The following is a 19022-nucleotide window of genomic DNA, read 5'->3' as shown; positions in this document are numbered from 1 at the left end:
AGAAAGATGTATTTATTGTTTTTATTCATGTCAAACAAACCAAATACATATGTATACACTTAATCTTAACAAACAACTGAAAAATAAAAAAACAAGTAGATGTTGTTTTTGTTCTTTGACACAAGTTAGTCTTTGTTTTTGCACCACCCTCAGGCTTCAAAATTTCATGTTAGCACAGTCAGTATGACATTATCCATCTACTTACTTAAGACTTATTTTGTTAGGAGTCATAAGGGGCGTGAATTCTGTCCCAGCTCACACTGATCAAGAGCAGGGGTACAACCCAGAGCCTGTGAGACTGATAGACTGGACATTTATAGGACCAACTGATACACAATACAGTTTAAATAAACATCACCAGAAGCACCAAAAAGATCCGCTGAAATATCAGCTTTTGGGTCTAAATTGCAGAAGGGCTTATTTACACTTTATGACAACAGATTAATTCAAAACAGTGTTACTAAACATCACATTAAAAAAAGGGGGGGGGGGGCAAGCATGCTGCTGCACATCTACAAACAAACCATGTATTGTGTTGTGAGAAAAATGCACGTCTCCATTCTCAGTAAACTATTTAAGGACTTACTTTACAACTTGCAATTAAGAACATATAATCTGTCCTCATTCAGAGGCTTTAGCAGGTGAAAAGTACTTGTGTGAGTCTCACTCCCACGGGGCCTCAGCTCCCTCAGCCTGAGCATACACGGAGAGTTCCTCATACAGACCTCCACCACATGTCTCGATTGCCAAGCCCTAAAAGACGGAAATAAGTCAGTTTTACTAACTTAATTTGTTTTACTTATACATGTGTCTAGATTGATTAAAAAAATTCTGAAAATCCATTACATAGTTACTGTATATGTCTGGGCATACTGGCAGCTACAGTTTTTATTTGCATAGTTGGTGTTTCAGACATGACTCAGAGTTAAAAATGGGCTCCTGCTTAATGTCACTGCAGAATGACATTAACTGAAAAAGTAACAAAACATAACAATGTTTGCATGAACCTCAAACGCTACTGTTCTTCATTCATAATGCAAATTGGAGCTCAGCCCAACATCCTTACTTCATTTGAGTTCATGGATTTTACTTCGTTTGTATTTATTTTTGAATTTTACTTAATTATATTATTAATGTATCTGTAATTGCTGTCTGCATACTAAGAAGTGTAATTGGGTGTTCTTTTATTTTTTATTAGTTTTACTTAATAATTTGTACCAATAGTTGTTCATATTTAACTTCAAATCCTTAGTTTGGCAGTGTTTAGGTTATTAGGTTTAGCCATTGCGACTGACAGTCCTATAGTGCAGTGTACATATTCAGGGTTGTTCAAATCTTAATAAAATATATTGTAACTAAGTGATGTATGAGTCACAGGACTGCAAGAAAAAGTGAGCTCACTGACTTTTAAAAGGTGCAGTCTTACCTTCCTAGTAGTTCCTAAAAGGGTGACTCAAAGTGTTGATATTAGTAAAACTTAGAAATTCTGAATTACAGCCATGTTCATTTGGTTAATTTGTGGGTTTGACTGATTTACATGAGACGTGCATGCTCAAAATAAAAGTTATCATTTCTCCCACTTAACCCTGTAAAGCCTGAAATATGAAATAATGAAATAACCTTTTTTTAAATGGACCTTAAATATTATTTTGCATATATGAGCTTTAATTTGTATCACATATGCTGCATCCAGCATTTTATGTTATTTTCTTTCTCTTTTTTTGGCAATTTTTGTGTAAAATATATTTACTTTTTTAAAAAGGATTTTCAGGGGAAAACTCACACTGATGATGAAAAAGTCTCAAGAAAAAACACAAAGACTCATGCATTGAGTACGATAATTGAAGTTGATCTTGCTATTGTTATTATTATTATTTATTAACTTACACTTATGTACACTATTCTGGAGCCTTAGTAAGATTATAATTTATGACTATGTTTTTGCTATGTTGCTTTAAATGACTCTTCACTATTTGAAAAGTCAAGCAATCACAGTAAGACTACTATCTACACTTTTGGTATAATTGATTTACAAACAGTTCTGTTTGTTGTGCAAGAGAACAGCAGCAACAAGATCTATAAAAATCCTTCAAATGTGTTATTATTAATGCAATAAACAAATGAAATACAAATTCAGCCAGCTAGATGTACTTTATTTATTAACTCAAATATAGGATGTGTATTCATACATTCAACAATAAACCTGACGGTAAATTTGTGGTTAGGAGCGCAGTGGTGCACGGAGATTGCGATTCCTGTTTTTTCGCTGTCTATTGTGCGCCTGCATTTTTATGTAAAGTCACACAGCTGTGGTGTGTATTCACTGTGACATGTTTACACAAATGAGACCACACAGTGAAGCATCACTGTAATATTTTTTTTCTTAAAGAAAGCCAGTGTCTTTCTTTTTTTCACTTTTTATTGTAAAACAAAGAGCTGACAAACCTCATAGATGTGATCTGTTTCCGGCTCCTCGTATTCGCTGTCCCTTCGTTCCCACTGTTAAAAAAGGAAATGGGGGTGTGGGTGGGGAGAATGAATGCAGTTAAAGAGCGGGTACCATCTTATTTAGAGACACATCGCACATAAAACACAATAAAATAAATTAAAATGATATTTAAAGTTTTGTTTTCTTTTTTTTCAAAATTTGTCTTTTTGCAGTAATGTGGAAGTAGGTGTTGTAAGCATCGGTCAACTCAAATAACTGTAGTGAAAATCACTAAAGCGAGTTTTGTTGTAGGTTATATTAAAAAAAAAAACAGTTGCAGTTGCTTTCCTGTGTTATAAAGACAAAAGCTAAATAAATGTTTGTAGAAAATGATTAACCTATTAAATGGCAACATAATTGTAGCTAACACTGTGATAACTCAAAAACTAGATTTAACTTCATATATAGAATTAAACCGAGTAAGAACTATTTTAATAAAATGTATGGATTTTCTTTTTTAACTATCGGTGGAAATCACTGTCAGTTATTAATATCAACACACCTTTGGTAATTTTTGGTATGTTAGAGAACCTCTTATCTAATACGTCTATTTGAAACCTGCTATTATCTCCACTTCCAGTTTCGTAGGTGCTGGTTACAACATAGAATGAATGAAGGCCTACGGAGCTGTAGCTCAAAAACAGTTATATCTTGGGGTGCACATGTTCCCTCTGGCAATACTGATCATCTTTTTTTAGATTTATTACAGGTTTTATTTAAAGTAAAATGGATTCATGTGTGTATTAAGGATGTCGAAACATTCTAAGACACTTTATGGCATTGACAACTTTGATTTCAGGCAATTCAGATTCTGAAAAAGTGTTGTATAGGTAAAACTGGCTTACTTTTCAGAAAAATTTAAGGACATAGGTATTGTTTTAATTTAATTTCAGACATATATGAAGCAGGTGTAAATAGTTATTTTAGCTGTGTAGCTCAATAGCTATCTCATGAGCACCTGGATGAAATGCAGCCATTTACAGTATAGTGGGAATGCCTAACCTAGATTGGCACTGATTGGTATCTGGCTGGCGCCTTAGTAATCGGGTACTTGTCATTTCAACATGTCAGAAATCTTAACAGCTAGCTTCTTTTTAAGTAAAAACTAAGCTAGCATCTTGACAAAAAGCCAGCTTCTGTTTTGCAACAGCAACATTTATATGTGCATTTTATTGAGCAAATCACAAGATGAGATAACAAAGCATGTTCTATAAATATGATACAATTTAGAAAATGATCAGGCAGCAGCTATGATATTTGAGCTACTGTTGATCGACTGTCTTCTTAATTAGATGATTTTCTGCCTTTCTTTTGCTTTACTTTGGACTGTTAGTATGTTTACAGAAAAGTCAATGTAAAGCTTTTGCCTTCGCCACTGGGATACAAAGCATTTTACTCAGTGCACCACGTTGCATACACATTAAGCAATGCGAAATGATCAGTTAGAAAGCCTTTCTGTTGTGAGTTTAATCATAGTAAATGCATATATTTTTCTCCACAGCCTTGTCATTTCATTTCCCTGCTTCTAAAGAAAAACCTCTAAGTTTTCCTGAAATAAACCATATTTTAAAAAAATTCTTGATCCAAAAAACCCTGCTTTTTGCTGAAGATTTGTTATGCAAGTTCTGCACAAAATCCTTTTTTGGAGCACACATTTGCCTCGAGTTTTGTTCATCGTGTGCCTTACCAGTTTTTGTTTACGTAGCAACAGAGCAGCAATGAACACAGCTAAAAGAAAACCCTGGAACACAATAAGACCGTCCTTCAGATTGCTCCTGTAGAGTGCCTTTTCCATCACAACGGGTCCTGCACAGTGAAAAGATGTATGTCAGCTGCGCATTTTCATGAGTGAGTTGGTACATACTTAAAAAATAAAAAATATGGTAAAAGTTCACTGTATTTTTAAAGATCTGCTGATGACATGCTGTTCCAGCTACTTACTGAAAACTTTTACTTCGGTTCCGGGTCCCTGTGTTTCATTTATCTTGCAGTAGTACACGCCACTGTGCCTCATTTGTATGTTGTTGATGTGAAGATAGGCCATTTGGAAACGAATGTTGTCATCTATCAATGTCGATAGCGGTGTTTGCTCGTCTCCGATCTTGTTGGCCTTGAACCACTTCACAGTAGAATTATGTTGTCGTGAGGATGAACAGTAAATGGGCACACTGCTTTTAACTGCCACACCATAGAAGCGGGGTTTCTGTTTGATCTGCAGTATCTTGTTATCAGCAACTAAGCAGACAAAGAAAGGTTGAAAGAGACTGTGACACAGTTATACCAGCAATTATCACACATTTCAAATGGACAAAATATACATTAAAAGGATTTTGTCATTGTGGTTGAGGATAAATAATGTGTATGCCACTTATGAGATGCTTGCTTTACAGAGAACAGTGATGTACGTAACCTCCTGGGACCCCGTGTTCTCATACAGGGACATTGCATTAAGACTTTTCTTCACCATATATATTTCATTCTAATGAATCATGTTTCTTAGTTTTTTGTTTGTTTGTTTGTTTGTTTGTTTGTTTGTTTGTTTGTTTGTTTGTTTGTTTGTTTGTTTGTTTGTTTGTTTGTTTGTTTGTTTGTGGTTTTTTGTGCCTGTCCCGTTCGGCACTGTAGCAATCAGAATTATTGTCTGAAGGCCAAAAACCCAACAGATTTTTTTTTAATCAAGTAGATCATTATTGGCCCACTAGATTGATTGGTATTATTTTTTCATTTATTTTTAACTTTTAAGTTATTACAAACAGAACAGATATGACTGGGGGATAGGAAAGGGGAAGACAAAGACAAGAGTTCAAGAAAAGGAGAGGGGAAAGAAAAACAGGCAGAAGGACAGTGAGAAAAGACCTTAAAAAGTCCACTGGTTCACCTGCTGGAAGAAAAAAAAGAGAACAACACAGTAGGGAGACCACAGCAACAACCTTGGTAACTATAAATAACAGTAAATAATAAATGTTGAATGTTACCAAGCAGAACACAAGACCGTCAATGCACAGTATGCTTTGAGGCAGCAACAAAGGAAGATATAGAGTGTGTCTATGAGCACCCATGTGTACACCTGTGTGCAGACTTGTCTGCGTGAGCGCGCTTGTATGTAAAAGGTTTCTCCATTTAACTATCTGATAGAGGGTGTGGGGAGCCATAGCCTTGTCCCCCAGGGCATGAAGCAGACATGGAGGAGATCCAGGTCCCAAACATCTAGAGGCCCTCCAGAGCGCGATAGCCCAAGGAGGACCACCGGAGGGGCAGCAGTGCCATCCTCCTGGAAAGAGCTGAGGAGAGCCCCAGACTGAGGGTCACCCAGCAGCCACGGTGAAGAAGCTACAGGAGACTGCGGTGACATGCCCACAGGCCCTGTCGGCAGCCAGCCGCGGGACGAGCCCCAGGCCCAGAGGGCCGAGGTCCCCCCACCCCCCCAGAAGGGGCCCAACTGAGCCACAGGTGCCATGCCCCACCAAGATTGAGTCGGTGCATACCTGAGTGCAGCCCCGGACACCGAGAACCACCAATGCACTGACGTCTGCGGGCATCAGCCACCAGCAGGGTAACCCCTAACCCTAACCCACACCTGGGGGGGCTGAGATTTTGTACTTTTTCAAATAATGTTAACTTTCTTGTTTTATCCTGTGAAATAAACCCATTGTCCCCAGATGAGGACATGTTTTTCTGTGAAATCATAAGGGCTTCCTGTTGAAAGAGGAAGCTTAGTTTGTATCACGAAGGAGCTAGCTAGGAGAAGTTAAAAATGCGTACTAAACAAGAGCTCAGGTCTCAAGAGTATGGAAGCCCGTTTCCGCCACTAAAAAAAAAAAGGATCCATAACTCAAAATTTCGAGTTATTTTCTCAAAATTTCGAGTTATTTTCTCAAAATTTCGAGTTATTTTCTCGAAATTTCAAGTTAGTTTCTCGAAATTTCGACACAATAACTCGAAATTTCGATTTATTAACTCAAAATTTTGAGAAAAGCAACTCGAAATTTCAAGTTAGCGCTGCCAATCAGTAATCTACGTGAATGACGTCATTTCCATGTTACCCGAAAGCTGAAGCCCTAGGCTACAAATGCTATAGCTAAGCTACCGGTATTACATCCAGTCGTGAATGCACAGATTGCTGAGTGTTTTCAGCCTGGCTTCACAAATGATGAAATCCCTGTGTTATTAGCTGAATCACATGGTGTTACTATCAGCAAACGTACTCGCGAAAGCGCCAATTTGTTGGGATCCGTTTTTGAGTGCGCGTTCCTCTGCGCCATATGCTTCCGGGTAACAAGAAAGCGACCTCATTCACGTATATTTTTTATTGGCAGAGCTAACTCAAAATTTTGAGAAAAGTAACTCAAAAATGTGAGTTATATTTCTTGAAATTTCGAGTTACTTTTCTCGAAATTTCGAGTTAATAAGTCGAAATTTCGAGAAAATAACTCGAAATTTTGAGTTATGGATACTAGCTGTTTTGTTTTTATTTAGTGGCGGAAACGGGCTTCCATACAAGAGGCTAATGCATGTGGAAACAAAAGATAAATGCCCTGTAACACTAATTATGAAAAATTACTACATAAAAAGAGACAAACTTCAAGATGATGATGGAACCAAATGGTACACATGGTGGAGAAAAGTGCCATTGTTGTAAGAGACATTATTCTTTGTCTCCATTATTCAGTTTATTCAGTCTAAAAAACATAATAAAAAGATGTTGCCAGATTTCCAGGTTTCATCTAACCTACAGTATAAATTACACAAACCACAAGCATCAAAAATAGGAAGATTTTATGAATGTTGCTACAAAAGCAATCATTGCAGATAAGCTAAAGTTTAATTGATAACCTATAGTAATCCACAAAGTTTAGAAAACAAAGTGAATAATGAATTTCCTTTTTGAAATGGTAATGCCAATGAAATGATAAATTGCACTATTTTCTCTAATACTATGGAGTAATGATAAATCAATTAATGTAAATAAAAGCCTTATCATCCACTGACATTGAAAATAATTCTTATTTATGGCCCAAGACATGTATACATGCATGTATGAGGATATCATATTTGTTTGTTTTTAATGTTTACAACACATAAATATCAGATGCTTTTTTCTTTTATTTGCTATTTCTATATTCATTCTTTAAATTAGATTACAAGTTATATGTAAAATAAAGCAATGGAAACTAGGAACTGAATAACTTGGAGGTGCAGGTGTGATATTTATTTACTATAAAATTATAAAGGACTTCAATTCATCAACATGACAATAATCTTATAGTCTTTGTTTCAGAAGAAAACTTCCTCTTTTCCCCAGATGGGCAGGAAGTAATGGTGCTGCAGAGTCAAAAATAACATGCAAAACACTAGTACGCAGTGTAGTTGTGGTTTAACAGTTATAAAAAATACAATTAAAAAGACTGCGTGAGGTGTTATAAATTACCAGTACTGTACTTTACTGAATTATTTTGGTGTACTGGCACTGTGAGTTAATATATGTAGCACTCAAACTGGTATTTTTCCTGTATTGGTTTCATTTTTCAGTCACAAAATCGTGTTGATTATATTCCAAAAGTTTCCATTTACCTGACAGACTGATTAAAACAAGCCCCCACCATCCAGCTAACATCCAGCGCATGATGTCCTCAAAAAGAAGAGAAATACGCTTCAGATGCTGACTCCACGGCTGTATCTGAGTTTCTCTGCAGGTCTAAAAGTGTTGTGAACGAAGATGAAGTGTCTGCATCAGTGGGTGTGCAGTCTGTCTTCTGTCACCATGCAGGCAGGCAAATAAGAGGAAGAGGGCTCTATCGTTGAACCAAAATAACAGCCCACACTTTTACTGTCGGTAACCCGTGTGATTAAATGTTCCATTTTTAGGGACAGATGAAACAGCATTATTAACCTAAACATTAAGGTTATGATTAGTGATACTACAGCCAATATAATATCATAGTTTCAATATTGATGCCAAGATGATGGTTTTAGATAACTTAGATTTCTATAGAAAGCTTTTATGGTCAAGAAACCAAAGCAGATCGTTTTTAAACATGTAATTCCTTTTTAAAAAGACCATTTACAAGACACAGTATGCAAAAGAAGATACTATACTCTGCAAAAGTCGTTGAGACTTTTCAACCCTTTTTATTTGTTTGTTTGTTTTGTTTCCAATGAGTCAAATATGTCTTTAGCAGTGGTCTTTAGCAACAATTCTCCAGGCTTGGACTAAAGTTTCTACAGTTTTTAAACCACTCAACACTCAACTATGAATCATTCCAGCATAAAAATGGCACCTATTGAAATTGATGAACTAGTTCACAAGCAAATTGGCAAAGAACCAATTTTAAATGGTCTCTTCAGAACGAAAACCCCAATTTATAGAGAGCTTTTACCAGAAAGCTAGCATATTTTGGCATGGTGTGCAGTGTATCCTTAAAGAAATGAGGTAACTGGAAAAGTGAAGGACAGAAGAAGAAGTGGCGATAATATAGCAATATATATCTGTGGTAAATTAGCAGTAACTGAAAGTTATGTATGAAAAATAACAGAAAAAAACCCTACCAATTACCTGAAACAGGGCCTGAGAGATAAACCTGGCCCTTAAGTTGATCCATATATACACAATTTGCCAAAGCTTCCTCAGAAATGCTCTGAAAATCAGTGGCAAGAGGTGACAAATCAAGTAACAAATCCAAATTTGTCCGAAAGGGAAATAATGGCTATTAAAGTAGCTATCATTGCCTTTTGGTAGTTATTTTGTATAATAAATTAGCACCAGAGAAATAAAAGTATATATGACCAGAGAAATTAGTGACACATTACAAAAGCATGGTAGCTATGATATGCTCATTTAGCCTTCATTACATTTATTTGAAATAGCTGCCATAAGATAGTAGTTCATAGTTTTGTATAGCAGAAAAGTGTGAAGAAATGACTATCAGGTATCAGTAACTAACTACCTGTAATCATTTATATTTAACCGATTACAGGGAACTTTTATATGCTCATCATTCTAACCAGGCTTGTAGTATTATAGCATTCTCCTCATGTTTAATCTGTTTCTGCTGTCTGTCTTGCAAAAATCAGGTATTTTATAAGTAGTTTGTCTAATGTCTGAATTTTTAATTATGAATGAACGTTGACTCACATCTAACTTGCCAAATTTTGTGAGTTCAAGTGAAAATAGCAGGCTTTTTTAGACTTTAGTTAGCCTAAAGTCTAATTGTAAACCAAAGCCTCCTTTTGGGCATAAATACCCAGTGGTGTTAGACAGAAAACCGTCTGTGTGACTGTCATTTGTTACAGGATGGTTTGGTTAGTTGCACTAATACATGCAGTGGTGGTTCTTAAAACTAGATGGAGATTTTAAAAAACACAATGTTGTTGTTTTGGGGGGATTGAATTGCAAAGACACACAAACTTCTTTAGTCTTCTGCCAATAAAGGCCATGCCAGTCCCCTCTCTGTGCCTCGAGTCACACAAGCTCAACTAATGGGTAAGAGTTGGAGGATTGTTTACTCTTTTATAAGTTATGAACTTATGAAAAAGAACAAAAAAATAAAGGTACTGTTGAATTAAACTCAGCTCAAAACACCTGATCATCTCAGTCTTTGTTCATTTTAGTCCTTCTTACTACACACAAATTTGTCAACCCGACAAGCATCAGGAAGCTTTAACACAGGCGTGTTTTGGGAGTGCTTGGCTAAATGAGTGCTTGGCTAAATGATATTAAAATGATGTGCATAGCAATAAATGTTCTAAACTTCTGAATGCCACCCATGTTATAATGGTATAAAACTAAAACTAAGACTGAAACTAATAAAAAACTAAACTGAAACGACCAAATCAGCTCTGGAAACTAACTGAAACTAAAGTGAACTGAAAATAAAAAATGGAATATACAGTAAAATAAATAAACAAACTAAGAAAAATATAAACCTATAAATAATAAATATATTTGAGAATGAGAATTGTACGAACACAACATACAATGCCATTATGTGGCTCGGTACATCCCCCAAAGAGCTTTTAGCTTTGCTGTGGACTCTCAATCTTGTTATGCAACATAAAGCTGCAGTCAAGAGTGAAGTTTTCAGGTCAGTCAAGCTGATCTCATTTCCCTAATTTTTAAAGCTGATAAACTCCGCACAGCAGAGTCCTCGATTTTTGCGTACAGTGTGGATTTTTATCACCTATCACAGTCTGTAAGGAAGAGATAAAAAGCTTCTTTCAAGAAATATGTAATAACTAGAAATGCTGTACCTCTCCTAAAAGAAAAGAAATATTTCCAAAAAGATTTGCAATGTTTAGGATGTCGAACCTTTACATTTTTATAAGAAATGGTGGCTGCAATTGTTTGCAAAGCTGATTTATTTAATCAATCAAAAGTAAAATGCAAGCACAAAATCTACAAAATTAAATGTCATTTGGTGTTTGGCTCTTAATTGTGACAGATCTATTTACAGTTTTCTAATTATTTGACGTAAAAATTCTGGATTAATCCTACTTGTTAAAAAAATGTTGCCAACCTCAACCAATTTGGTTTACTAGACATTAGGGCCTGAAGAAAAAAACAACCAAAAAAAGAGTAGCATTGAAAACCAGGTGGCAAGAAAACAGTCACTAGAAACATGCATTTGCAGAGGTGATCTCTAGCTGGGTGATGCAGAATGAAATGACATAAAATGCAAATAAATCAAAAATCCCATCGTCCCACTCCATGACAGAAACAGGGTGCTTTTTAATCTACTGACACTCATGCTTGAAAAAGTCAGTGAATGCATATTTTTCAACATAGAACCTGCTATTAAGTTAAGGCCTCAATTAATCCCCTGTTAATAAAAATGGTTTGACTGTAAAAAAAAAAACAAAAAAACCACACTGCACATGTTTAACAGTTGTAAGTTGTTTTTGAGGAGGTTAAAGTAGAGCTCTCGAAGTGTTGCTCCTTAGGGATGAGGCTTTTTTAATGTGCTTTTTCTTACTCATTAACCTACATTTCTTATAATTATGCAAAAAGATGGACACTCATAGACATAGAGATTAATGTAAAGCATAGTTCATTAAAAAGTCTGACTATAGTGGCTTTTTTAAAGAGTAAAAAGTCACTACATTATGTTCTCTTGGTTGTTTTCCATCTTCAGTTTTTAGTGTTGCTGTCAACCTCTCCACCAGCAGAGGGCTACAGTGCATCAATGCAATTTCACAGACAAGACAAAGTAGTAACTGACAAGTGATCGCACAGCCTACTTTTCTTTACAATAACTGTTTTATTCTAACAACATAGTTTTAAAATAACAAAATGATATAAATGTACATTTCAGAAGAAAAAAAGAAAAAAGTATGTACAAGCAACATTGTAGGTGATTGTAGGTTGTACCAGCAAAGCTCCCCATGTGTCTTTTCCTCCAGTAGAAATGTAAACAAAAAGAGGACACTGTCTTGTGAATATGACTGTCCCATGAGAGGACACTATAGCTGAGTGGTGCAGCGGTGTCTCAGTCTCACATAGGAGTTCGGATGGTCACGTTACAGTCTCCTGACAGGAAAAACTGCCATGCTGTAGCAGCAGGATATGACAAGAGAGACCCCTTGTGGAGGAAACATTCATAATTTATGTACCTTCTCCAAAGATGAAATTGGAACAGTGTCAAACTCAATGAAAATAGACATGTTATTGCTTATTGTTAAAAAAAACAAGCTAGAAAACTGTAAAAGTGCATATGTTATTCATGTATATACAGTACTGTGCAGAATGTAAAGGGGCATCTGATCAGATATCAACATCATTTTGTGAGTCGAGAACTGCATGAAGAGAAAAAATAAATCCACAAAACAGTCAAGGAAAGTCTTTAGGATGCTTGGGACAACCTACCTGTGCAAATTAAAATGAAAAAATAAAATAATAATAATAATAATAATACTGCATGACGAAGTACCAAAGAGGAGTGGTACCGTTCTCGAAATAAATTATATTCACAAAGAGTGATTTTATTTGATTTCTTTCTGTGTTTACTGCACTTTAAATGAAGTTTATTGCTAAATTTAAAAAATATATGTTTATATGAAATTACTTTTAAAACTGCCTGCAAGTTTTACACAGTACCATATATTTAAAGTAAGACATCATAATTTCTATTAAGACTTAGACAAAAGCAAGAGAATTAACATGTTTATATGACTAGATCCACTGCAGGTTTTCTTGTAAATTTGTAAAAAGATCTGATTAACTACATTTTGGAAAGTGGCACATGTTTTTTTTTTTTATTCAACCATTCAATGTGTGTGCCTTGCATCTTGTGATCTAACCTGAGACGAAACTTCCTTTTAATGCACAGTGAGTAGGTATGTGCTTAGCAGTTCTCTAATACAGCCACATTAACATAAAAACATCACATTGTAAGTTTACAGACAGCGTTCAAACCTGAATGCTGAAAGGGAAATCCAGCTATGAAATGGCCAAACATGGCTGATTTAGGTTTTGAGAACATCTGATATCTGAAGGGACCAAAAAATATAAATATAAACATGCATACAGTATGTAAGTGGGAAATAACCTTTGAAATCATTCAGTGGAGTGCAGTGAACTGCTCTTATTTGACTTGGAGGGACATAAATAGTGCAATATAAACTGGGCCTGCCTGAATGAGCCTGTTAGGAACAGATGCTAACTATATTAGCCACACCATGTGGGTTTAGTTAACCCCATTGTTAACTAATAAGTAGTTTCACAGAAAGAGAGGGACAATGAGATCCAGAGACTCTATTTTATAGCAATTTATTTACCTGTGTACAAAACAGATTCCCCATAGAAAGTCATCTGGTACCTAATTAATAATAAAACACTAATATTAGTCTTTTATACTCTTTACCTTTTGATAACATGAATTATGATTTTTTTGTTTTATTTTGTATTTTCTTTGCTTCTTATATATTGAGATAATACTTGTTCCAGTATTATTAATTTGTCTTAGTTGAGTTTTAGTTTATGTTTCGTCTATGTCTCCTGATATGAGTCTTTTCCTGTCCCCTGTGAAGTCTGTCATTTGTAATGTCTTTGTGTTCACGTTGTCAAGCTTGTCTTGTCTTGTCTACGTTCTGTTGTTTCCTGTTTTACTTTGAAGGGTCTGGTGTTCCATGTTCAGTGTGTTTAGTTGTACTTCCCCTGTTGCATTCAGATTCAATTGTGTCAGCTCATTATCCCCAGGTGTTTTCACTTCCCTCATTATCATTATCCTGTGTATTTAGGTCCTCTGTCGTTCTCTGTTCAGTGTCGGGTTATCTGTTTGTCTAGCATCATGGACTTCAAGTCACAGGATTATTTTCAAGCTTTGGTTTATGTTCATGTTTTTCATCATAGTTTTTGCAATCCATCTGTTCTGATTCACGTTCATGTGAATCAGCTATTGTTAGCTTATCTCAATTTAGGTTTTGCCTTTGTTTTTCTTTCTGGTTTTTTTGTTTGTTTGTTTGTTTGTTTTCTTCCCACTAGAAATTTACCATAAAACAGATTCTAGTCCACAATAATGTTTCAGCCTACAGTAAAGTCTAGCATATTTTTATTGGATAAAAAAGGTTAAAATAAATATTAGATCTTGTATTTCTGTTAAACTGAAAGAAATTATATCTTACTGTTTCATTATTTTTGAATTGTGCATTAAATCACAATTTTCCTTGACCAATTTTGTTAAGTTTTATGTTTCTATGAAGGAAACATTGAGGGGTGTACGACAAGGTATGTTCAGACTTAAACCAGAGATTTTAGTGTCACTAAAACCTCTTTTAACCCGGATAGGTTAGGTATAATTAGCTGTAAGTGTTGTGTTTTCAAAAGTTCTTTTAATGAAATATGATTCTGAGCTGAGAGAATATTATTTTAATACCAGCTGAGCCACAGACTATTATTAGTGTAATACCCCAGTCTAATTGCAACAGCGCAAACTCCAAGCTTCGCATTGCCACGAGAATTAGCACACGTTAATTTGATGATGCATGAAATGTATATGTACGATTTCATGTTTATTCCATCATTATCGTTCATCAATATCATGATGAAATATAGTTTGAAGTTTCAGACCTCCTATGTGTAACTGACGAGAATGGTAAAACACATATATTCATGTGGATTTACAACATTAGCAGTTTTCTGGTGTGTTCTTCTCATCATATTTTTTTTATTTTTGTTTGATTTTGCCTCCTTTTCCTCCCTACTGATGCAAGGCAATTTGTTTATTTTGTGTAGAAGAAAGCATCAAATTTCCCTGAGCCTGAAACAGAAAACTGGGGTTAACAGAGAAAGTTGGTTACCAACTTTCTCTGTTAACTTGTGAACCACCACCACCAACTGAACTCATTAAAACTGAACTGAACCTTAAAACTGAACCTGTAGGTTTTGTCAAGGCAGTTAACGCGCACTTTTGCACACAAAAACCCTGTTATTTTGAACCTGCTTGGCAGTACACACTTCAGTTTCACTTTCAATACCCAAGAAAATTAAATGCAGCATGAAAAAAAAGAGGAATAGATTCTTAAATTTAGGGATAAAAACTGCATTCGAAACATCAGTTAGACTCTTCTGTATCTAGAGTTAAAAAGCATATCAGCGACACTTATACATTAACAAGAACAGTTTCCATCACTGTTAAAAAAAAAAAAAAAAGAATAGAGGGAAGAGACAAATAATTATATTGTGCAGTTTACTATACAACTGACTCTGTCAGGTTTTCTTGTAGAGTCAAGAGGTGTTGGTTGGGGGCAGAATGCAATAAAACCTCATTAGTGACTTCTACAGGAACAACGACAATATTTTGCACGGGGGTTTCTGGACAGCACCGTGCCTCTCTGTAATGTGACATTGCCTCAGGATTAGAGGGCTGTTGTCTTGCCAAAGTTTCTAAAGCTGCTTGCTCCATTTCCTCAGCAAGCTCTGCATTACTCCCATAGAGAACCCCTAACCTTCGTGCAATCAACCCTTTTTTTTCTGGTGGATCGTCACCTTCTTTCTTTCTCCCCATCTTCTTAGATCGATGCATAAAAGCTGCATGGCATAAGCAGCGCCTCAGAAGATGGCTGCGGTAAGCCCTCTGAATAACCACAGCGGCCCTCTGCTCTTCTTTGTGGCGCACCGTTGTGATAACTGGTGCAAAGGTGTCTTTGCTATCCTTAAATTTTTCCTCAGTGCTATTCCGTATTGCTTCCATCTCCACTGTGTTTCCCAAGATCAACTGAGTGACAGCCATCAACACATCCAAGTAGTGGATCTTATCTCCAGCAACCAAGGGGAGATCCATTTCGATCAGCTGGAACAGGTTGGGTTTGGCAACCTTCAGTGGCTCCTGCAAGGTATCACAAAAATCTGAGAGCTGGCTATACTCAATAAACTGAGTTCCATCAACGTCAAATTTCTCCCATGTCTCATTGAACATCTCAAAGTCGTCCTCACTGAGTGGATCGCTGCTTTCCTCCTGAGCCACATTGAAGTTCTCTAAGATGATCGCAATATACATGTTGACCACCACCAAGAATGAGATGATGATGTAACTGCAGAAGAACACCATGCCCATGCCAGGGCTTCCACAGTTGCCCTTTACATTCGTGCCAGGATGCTCAAAGTCTGGATCACAGTCTGGAGGCTCCCGGTTCAGCATTGGAAGTAGAAGTCCATCCCAGCCTGCAGATGTTGTAATCTGGAACAAGCAGATAATGCTTCCTCCAAATGTTTCAAAATTAAATATATCATCAATCCCAGCCTCCTTTTTGACATAGGCAAAATTTGACATCCCAAATATAGAGAAGATGAACATATTGAGGAAGAGCAGGAGACCAATATTGAATAGAGCAGGTAGGGACATCATCAGGGCAAATAGAAGCGTCCGAATGCCCTTAGCTCCTTTAATAAGACGTAGAATCCTGCCTATCCTGGCCAGTCTGATCACCCTGAAAAGAGTTGGTGACACAAAGTACTTCTCAATTAGGTCTGAGAGCATTGTACCTGAAAGAAAACACACAGAAAAGCAACAATGTATCAATATATCTGCTGGACCAAATTAGCAATTCACAGCTGTACTTTTAATTCATTAATTACCCACCAGCTATTGACAAGATGACCACGACAAAATCAAAAATGTTCCATCCATTGGTGAAGTAGTACTGCCGCAGGGCAAAGACCTTCAACACACACTCTCCAGTGAAGACCACAATGAAAGCCACGTTTAACTTAAAGAGGAAATCCTCTTTCTCTGCACTTTGGTCATCTGTTTCCACCATCATGGACACCATATTGAGGCAAATGAGGACCATAATGAAGATGTCAAAGAATTGCTGACTGATGAAGTCAAACACTATGCCCTGGATTAGGTTCTGTAAAGGAGAGGAAGCAAATCGAGAGCAGTGAGGAACAGAAATACAAATCCAGGAAAGTCATTTGGCCTGTTAACACAAGTAGTGTGCAGAAAAGGTGAACATAGCCACGTTATGCATGCCAACGTGAAGCATCATTACTTCTGATGATGTCATTCATACATGCAAGTTTTCCAGTCTTGGACTGATCAACATAAAGCATTGCTAATACAGAAAACTAAAATAATCACAATGTCTTACCGTTGGACGAGGAATTGGCTTCTGTGGCTTCTTGGAACCAAGTTTCTTCATGGCTTCATAGTACTTTTTCTGTTCATCAGTCATAAAGATGTCTTCATCTCCAAAGTGCGGAAAAAGCAGAATTCAAACGTAATTATAGGAATTTAAATAATGTCACAAGTCTATGTGGTTTAAAGTTATAAAATTGTACACTTGAAAATAGGAAAGAAAACACTCAATGCTTTTGCACAGGCACTATTTCAGATGAACAAAGTCTTATACTTATCTTTTTCTTTTGCTGACTAAAGTTATCAATAATGACCCCAATGAAGAGGTTAAGTGTGAAGAAAGAGCCAAAGATAATGAATATGACAAAGTACATGTACATGTAGAGGTTGATTTCGTAGGATGGTTGCTCTTCCACCTAAGTAGAAAAAATACAGGTGAATAAATGCCTAATCATCATCATTTGCTCAGTTACAGGTTGGAAGATTTTCTTCATTTGATTCATCGGATATTTTATAATGTCGGATTGCAATGCATACATGCTCTTCTAAGGAAATAATTGTAATTGGACTCATAGTCGCAATTTATTGCCCCAGATGAGGATTCCTTTATGCAGCTCACCAGAACTTCAAAGACACAAAATCATTACCTCTCTTGAGTCGACAGCAGCATACATGATGTCCATCCAACCTTTAAAAGTTGCCTGCAGTCAGTGAAAACATTTATTTAAAATATGTATCAGTAAATATGACTACTAATTTTCTTTAACTCAAACAAAACACCTCACCACTTGAAGTAGGGACAGGTAGCCTTGTCCAACATTGTCATAGTTGACTTTCATGTTGACCCAGCGGGCCTCCTGTGTCGCTTCTTTGATGGCCATGCAGTCGCTCCGGTTATTGACTTCAGTGATGGGGAAAAGCTCCTCCGATGTGGTGTTGATGCAGCGGTAGAACTTCCCAGCAAACAAATTAACTCCCATGATGCTGAAGATGAGCCAAAAAATCAGACACACCAGTAGCACGTTGAAGATGGAGGGAATTGCTCCAACGAGAGCGTTTACCACCACCTGCCCCACAAGACAAGACTCTGTTTAGAACTTTGCAATAGATATTCAGATTTATTCAGTAATTTATTCAGCTGTAAGACCTGAAGTACTGTGCAAAAGCACCCCACATTTCTCTATAATTTGTTAGCAAGATGGGAAATAGGTGGAGCAATTTATTGAAAGGTGCAAATATTCATGAGAGCACAGTATGTAAGTCACAAACAGAGTTTTTAGAACCCTAACAAGATTTCAAGTCAATATTTGGCATTGCCACCTATTTTCTATATTGTAGTCTGAGCTTTCTTAGGCAAGTTTTATTCTGTTTCCTAAAAGGAGTCCTCTGGTCTAGTTCTCCAGGCTTCTTGACTTTTGTTTCGTTCTCTACCAAAATGATCCCAGACTGCATGTCATGTTTTATAGACTCAGCTAAAGAAAAGAGAACATTATGTGCTTTTGCAACAGGCTGCTAGAAACAAAGTGCTTAAAGATACAATTCAAATTGGTTCTTGGCTAAACTGTTATTTGCTGACACACAATACTGATCCTTTGAGTTGGATACATCTTTTATACTTGAATGATTTATAGGTCAATCTTAGGTGACTTAACAAACAAATAAACAAAAATAAAAGGAAAGATAAGGTCGGGTACAAGAACCTGACTGAAAATGAGTGAAAAAGCAGCTAATGTCCAAAGAAAAGCTTTGAAAGATCTTCAGAAACAAAGGAAAACTTGCTCAAAAACACTTTAAAATAACAAGAATGTCTGACTCCTTGGAAAGGAAAAAAGAAAAGAAAGAAATGAGTGGTGGTTCAAGACTTTTGCACAGGGCTACAACAATAATCTTACTTAAGTGAATGCATTGATTAGTTAGTCAACTGACTCCGGGAAACTCACCTCAGTCACCTCTGTTACAGCAGC

General features: G+C 36.4%; 2 protein-coding genes across 2 annotated transcripts in view; both read right to left on the bottom strand.

The window, feature by feature from the left end:
- Positions 1–14: 14 nt before the first annotated feature.
- Positions 15–8222, bottom strand: cd79b (CD79b molecule, immunoglobulin-associated beta). Its single transcript, XM_085283436.1, has 5 exons — positions 8060–8222; positions 4430–4723; positions 4176–4294; positions 2446–2499; positions 15–753 (listed from the first exon to the last, which is right to left on the bottom strand). The coding sequence occupies exons 1-5, from the start codon at positions 8109–8111 to the stop codon at positions 664–666; spliced, it is 609 nt and encodes a 202-aa protein (XP_085139562.1). The 5' UTR covers positions 8112–8222; the 3' UTR covers positions 15–663.
- Positions 8223–13831: 5609 nt separating this feature from the next.
- The window catches only part of scn4aa (sodium channel, voltage-gated, type IV, alpha, a), a 28619-nt gene continuing 23428 nt past the window's right edge, over positions 13832–19022 (bottom strand). Inside the window, exons 22-27 of the mRNA XM_085285177.1 lie at positions 17844–18125; positions 17706–17759; positions 17337–17474; positions 17072–17176; positions 16561–16831; positions 13832–16463 (exon numbers count right to left, since the gene is read on the bottom strand). Of these exons, the coding sequence (XP_085141303.1) occupies positions 15172–16463; positions 16561–16831; positions 17072–17176; positions 17337–17474; positions 17706–17759; positions 17844–18125 (2142 nt within the window). The 3' untranslated portion in view covers positions 13832–15171. The remainder of the gene's footprint in view (positions 16464–16560; positions 16832–17071; positions 17177–17336; positions 17475–17705; positions 17760–17843; positions 18126–19022) is intronic.

Source organism: Mchenga conophoros, linkage group LG8 (genome assembly GCF_057382185.1).
Source record: "Mchenga conophoros isolate Kocher_MC1m ecotype Shallow Benthic linkage group LG8, M_conophoros_male_GT1.1, whole genome shotgun sequence".
NCBI lineage: Eukaryota > Metazoa > Chordata > Actinopteri > Cichliformes > Cichlidae > Mchenga > Mchenga conophoros.
Note: the sequence above shows the minus strand (reverse complement) of the source record. Positions and strands in the feature narration are given on the sequence as shown.

Excerpts from the sequence above, each read along its gene's own strand:
- cd79b (XM_085283436.1), bottom strand. The coding sequence starts at position 8,111 with ATGCGCTGGATGTTAGCTGGATGGTGGGGGCTTGTTTTAATCAGTCTG. Across the intron at positions 4,724-8,059 it reads TGTTTTAATCAGTCTGTCAG|TTGCTGATAACAAGATACTG; the intron begins GTAAATGGAAAC and ends TTGTCTGCTTAG. Across the intron at positions 754-2,445 it reads AAACAGATCACATCTATGAG|GGCTTGGCAATCGAGACATG; the intron begins GTTTGTCAGCTC and ends TCCGTCTTTTAG.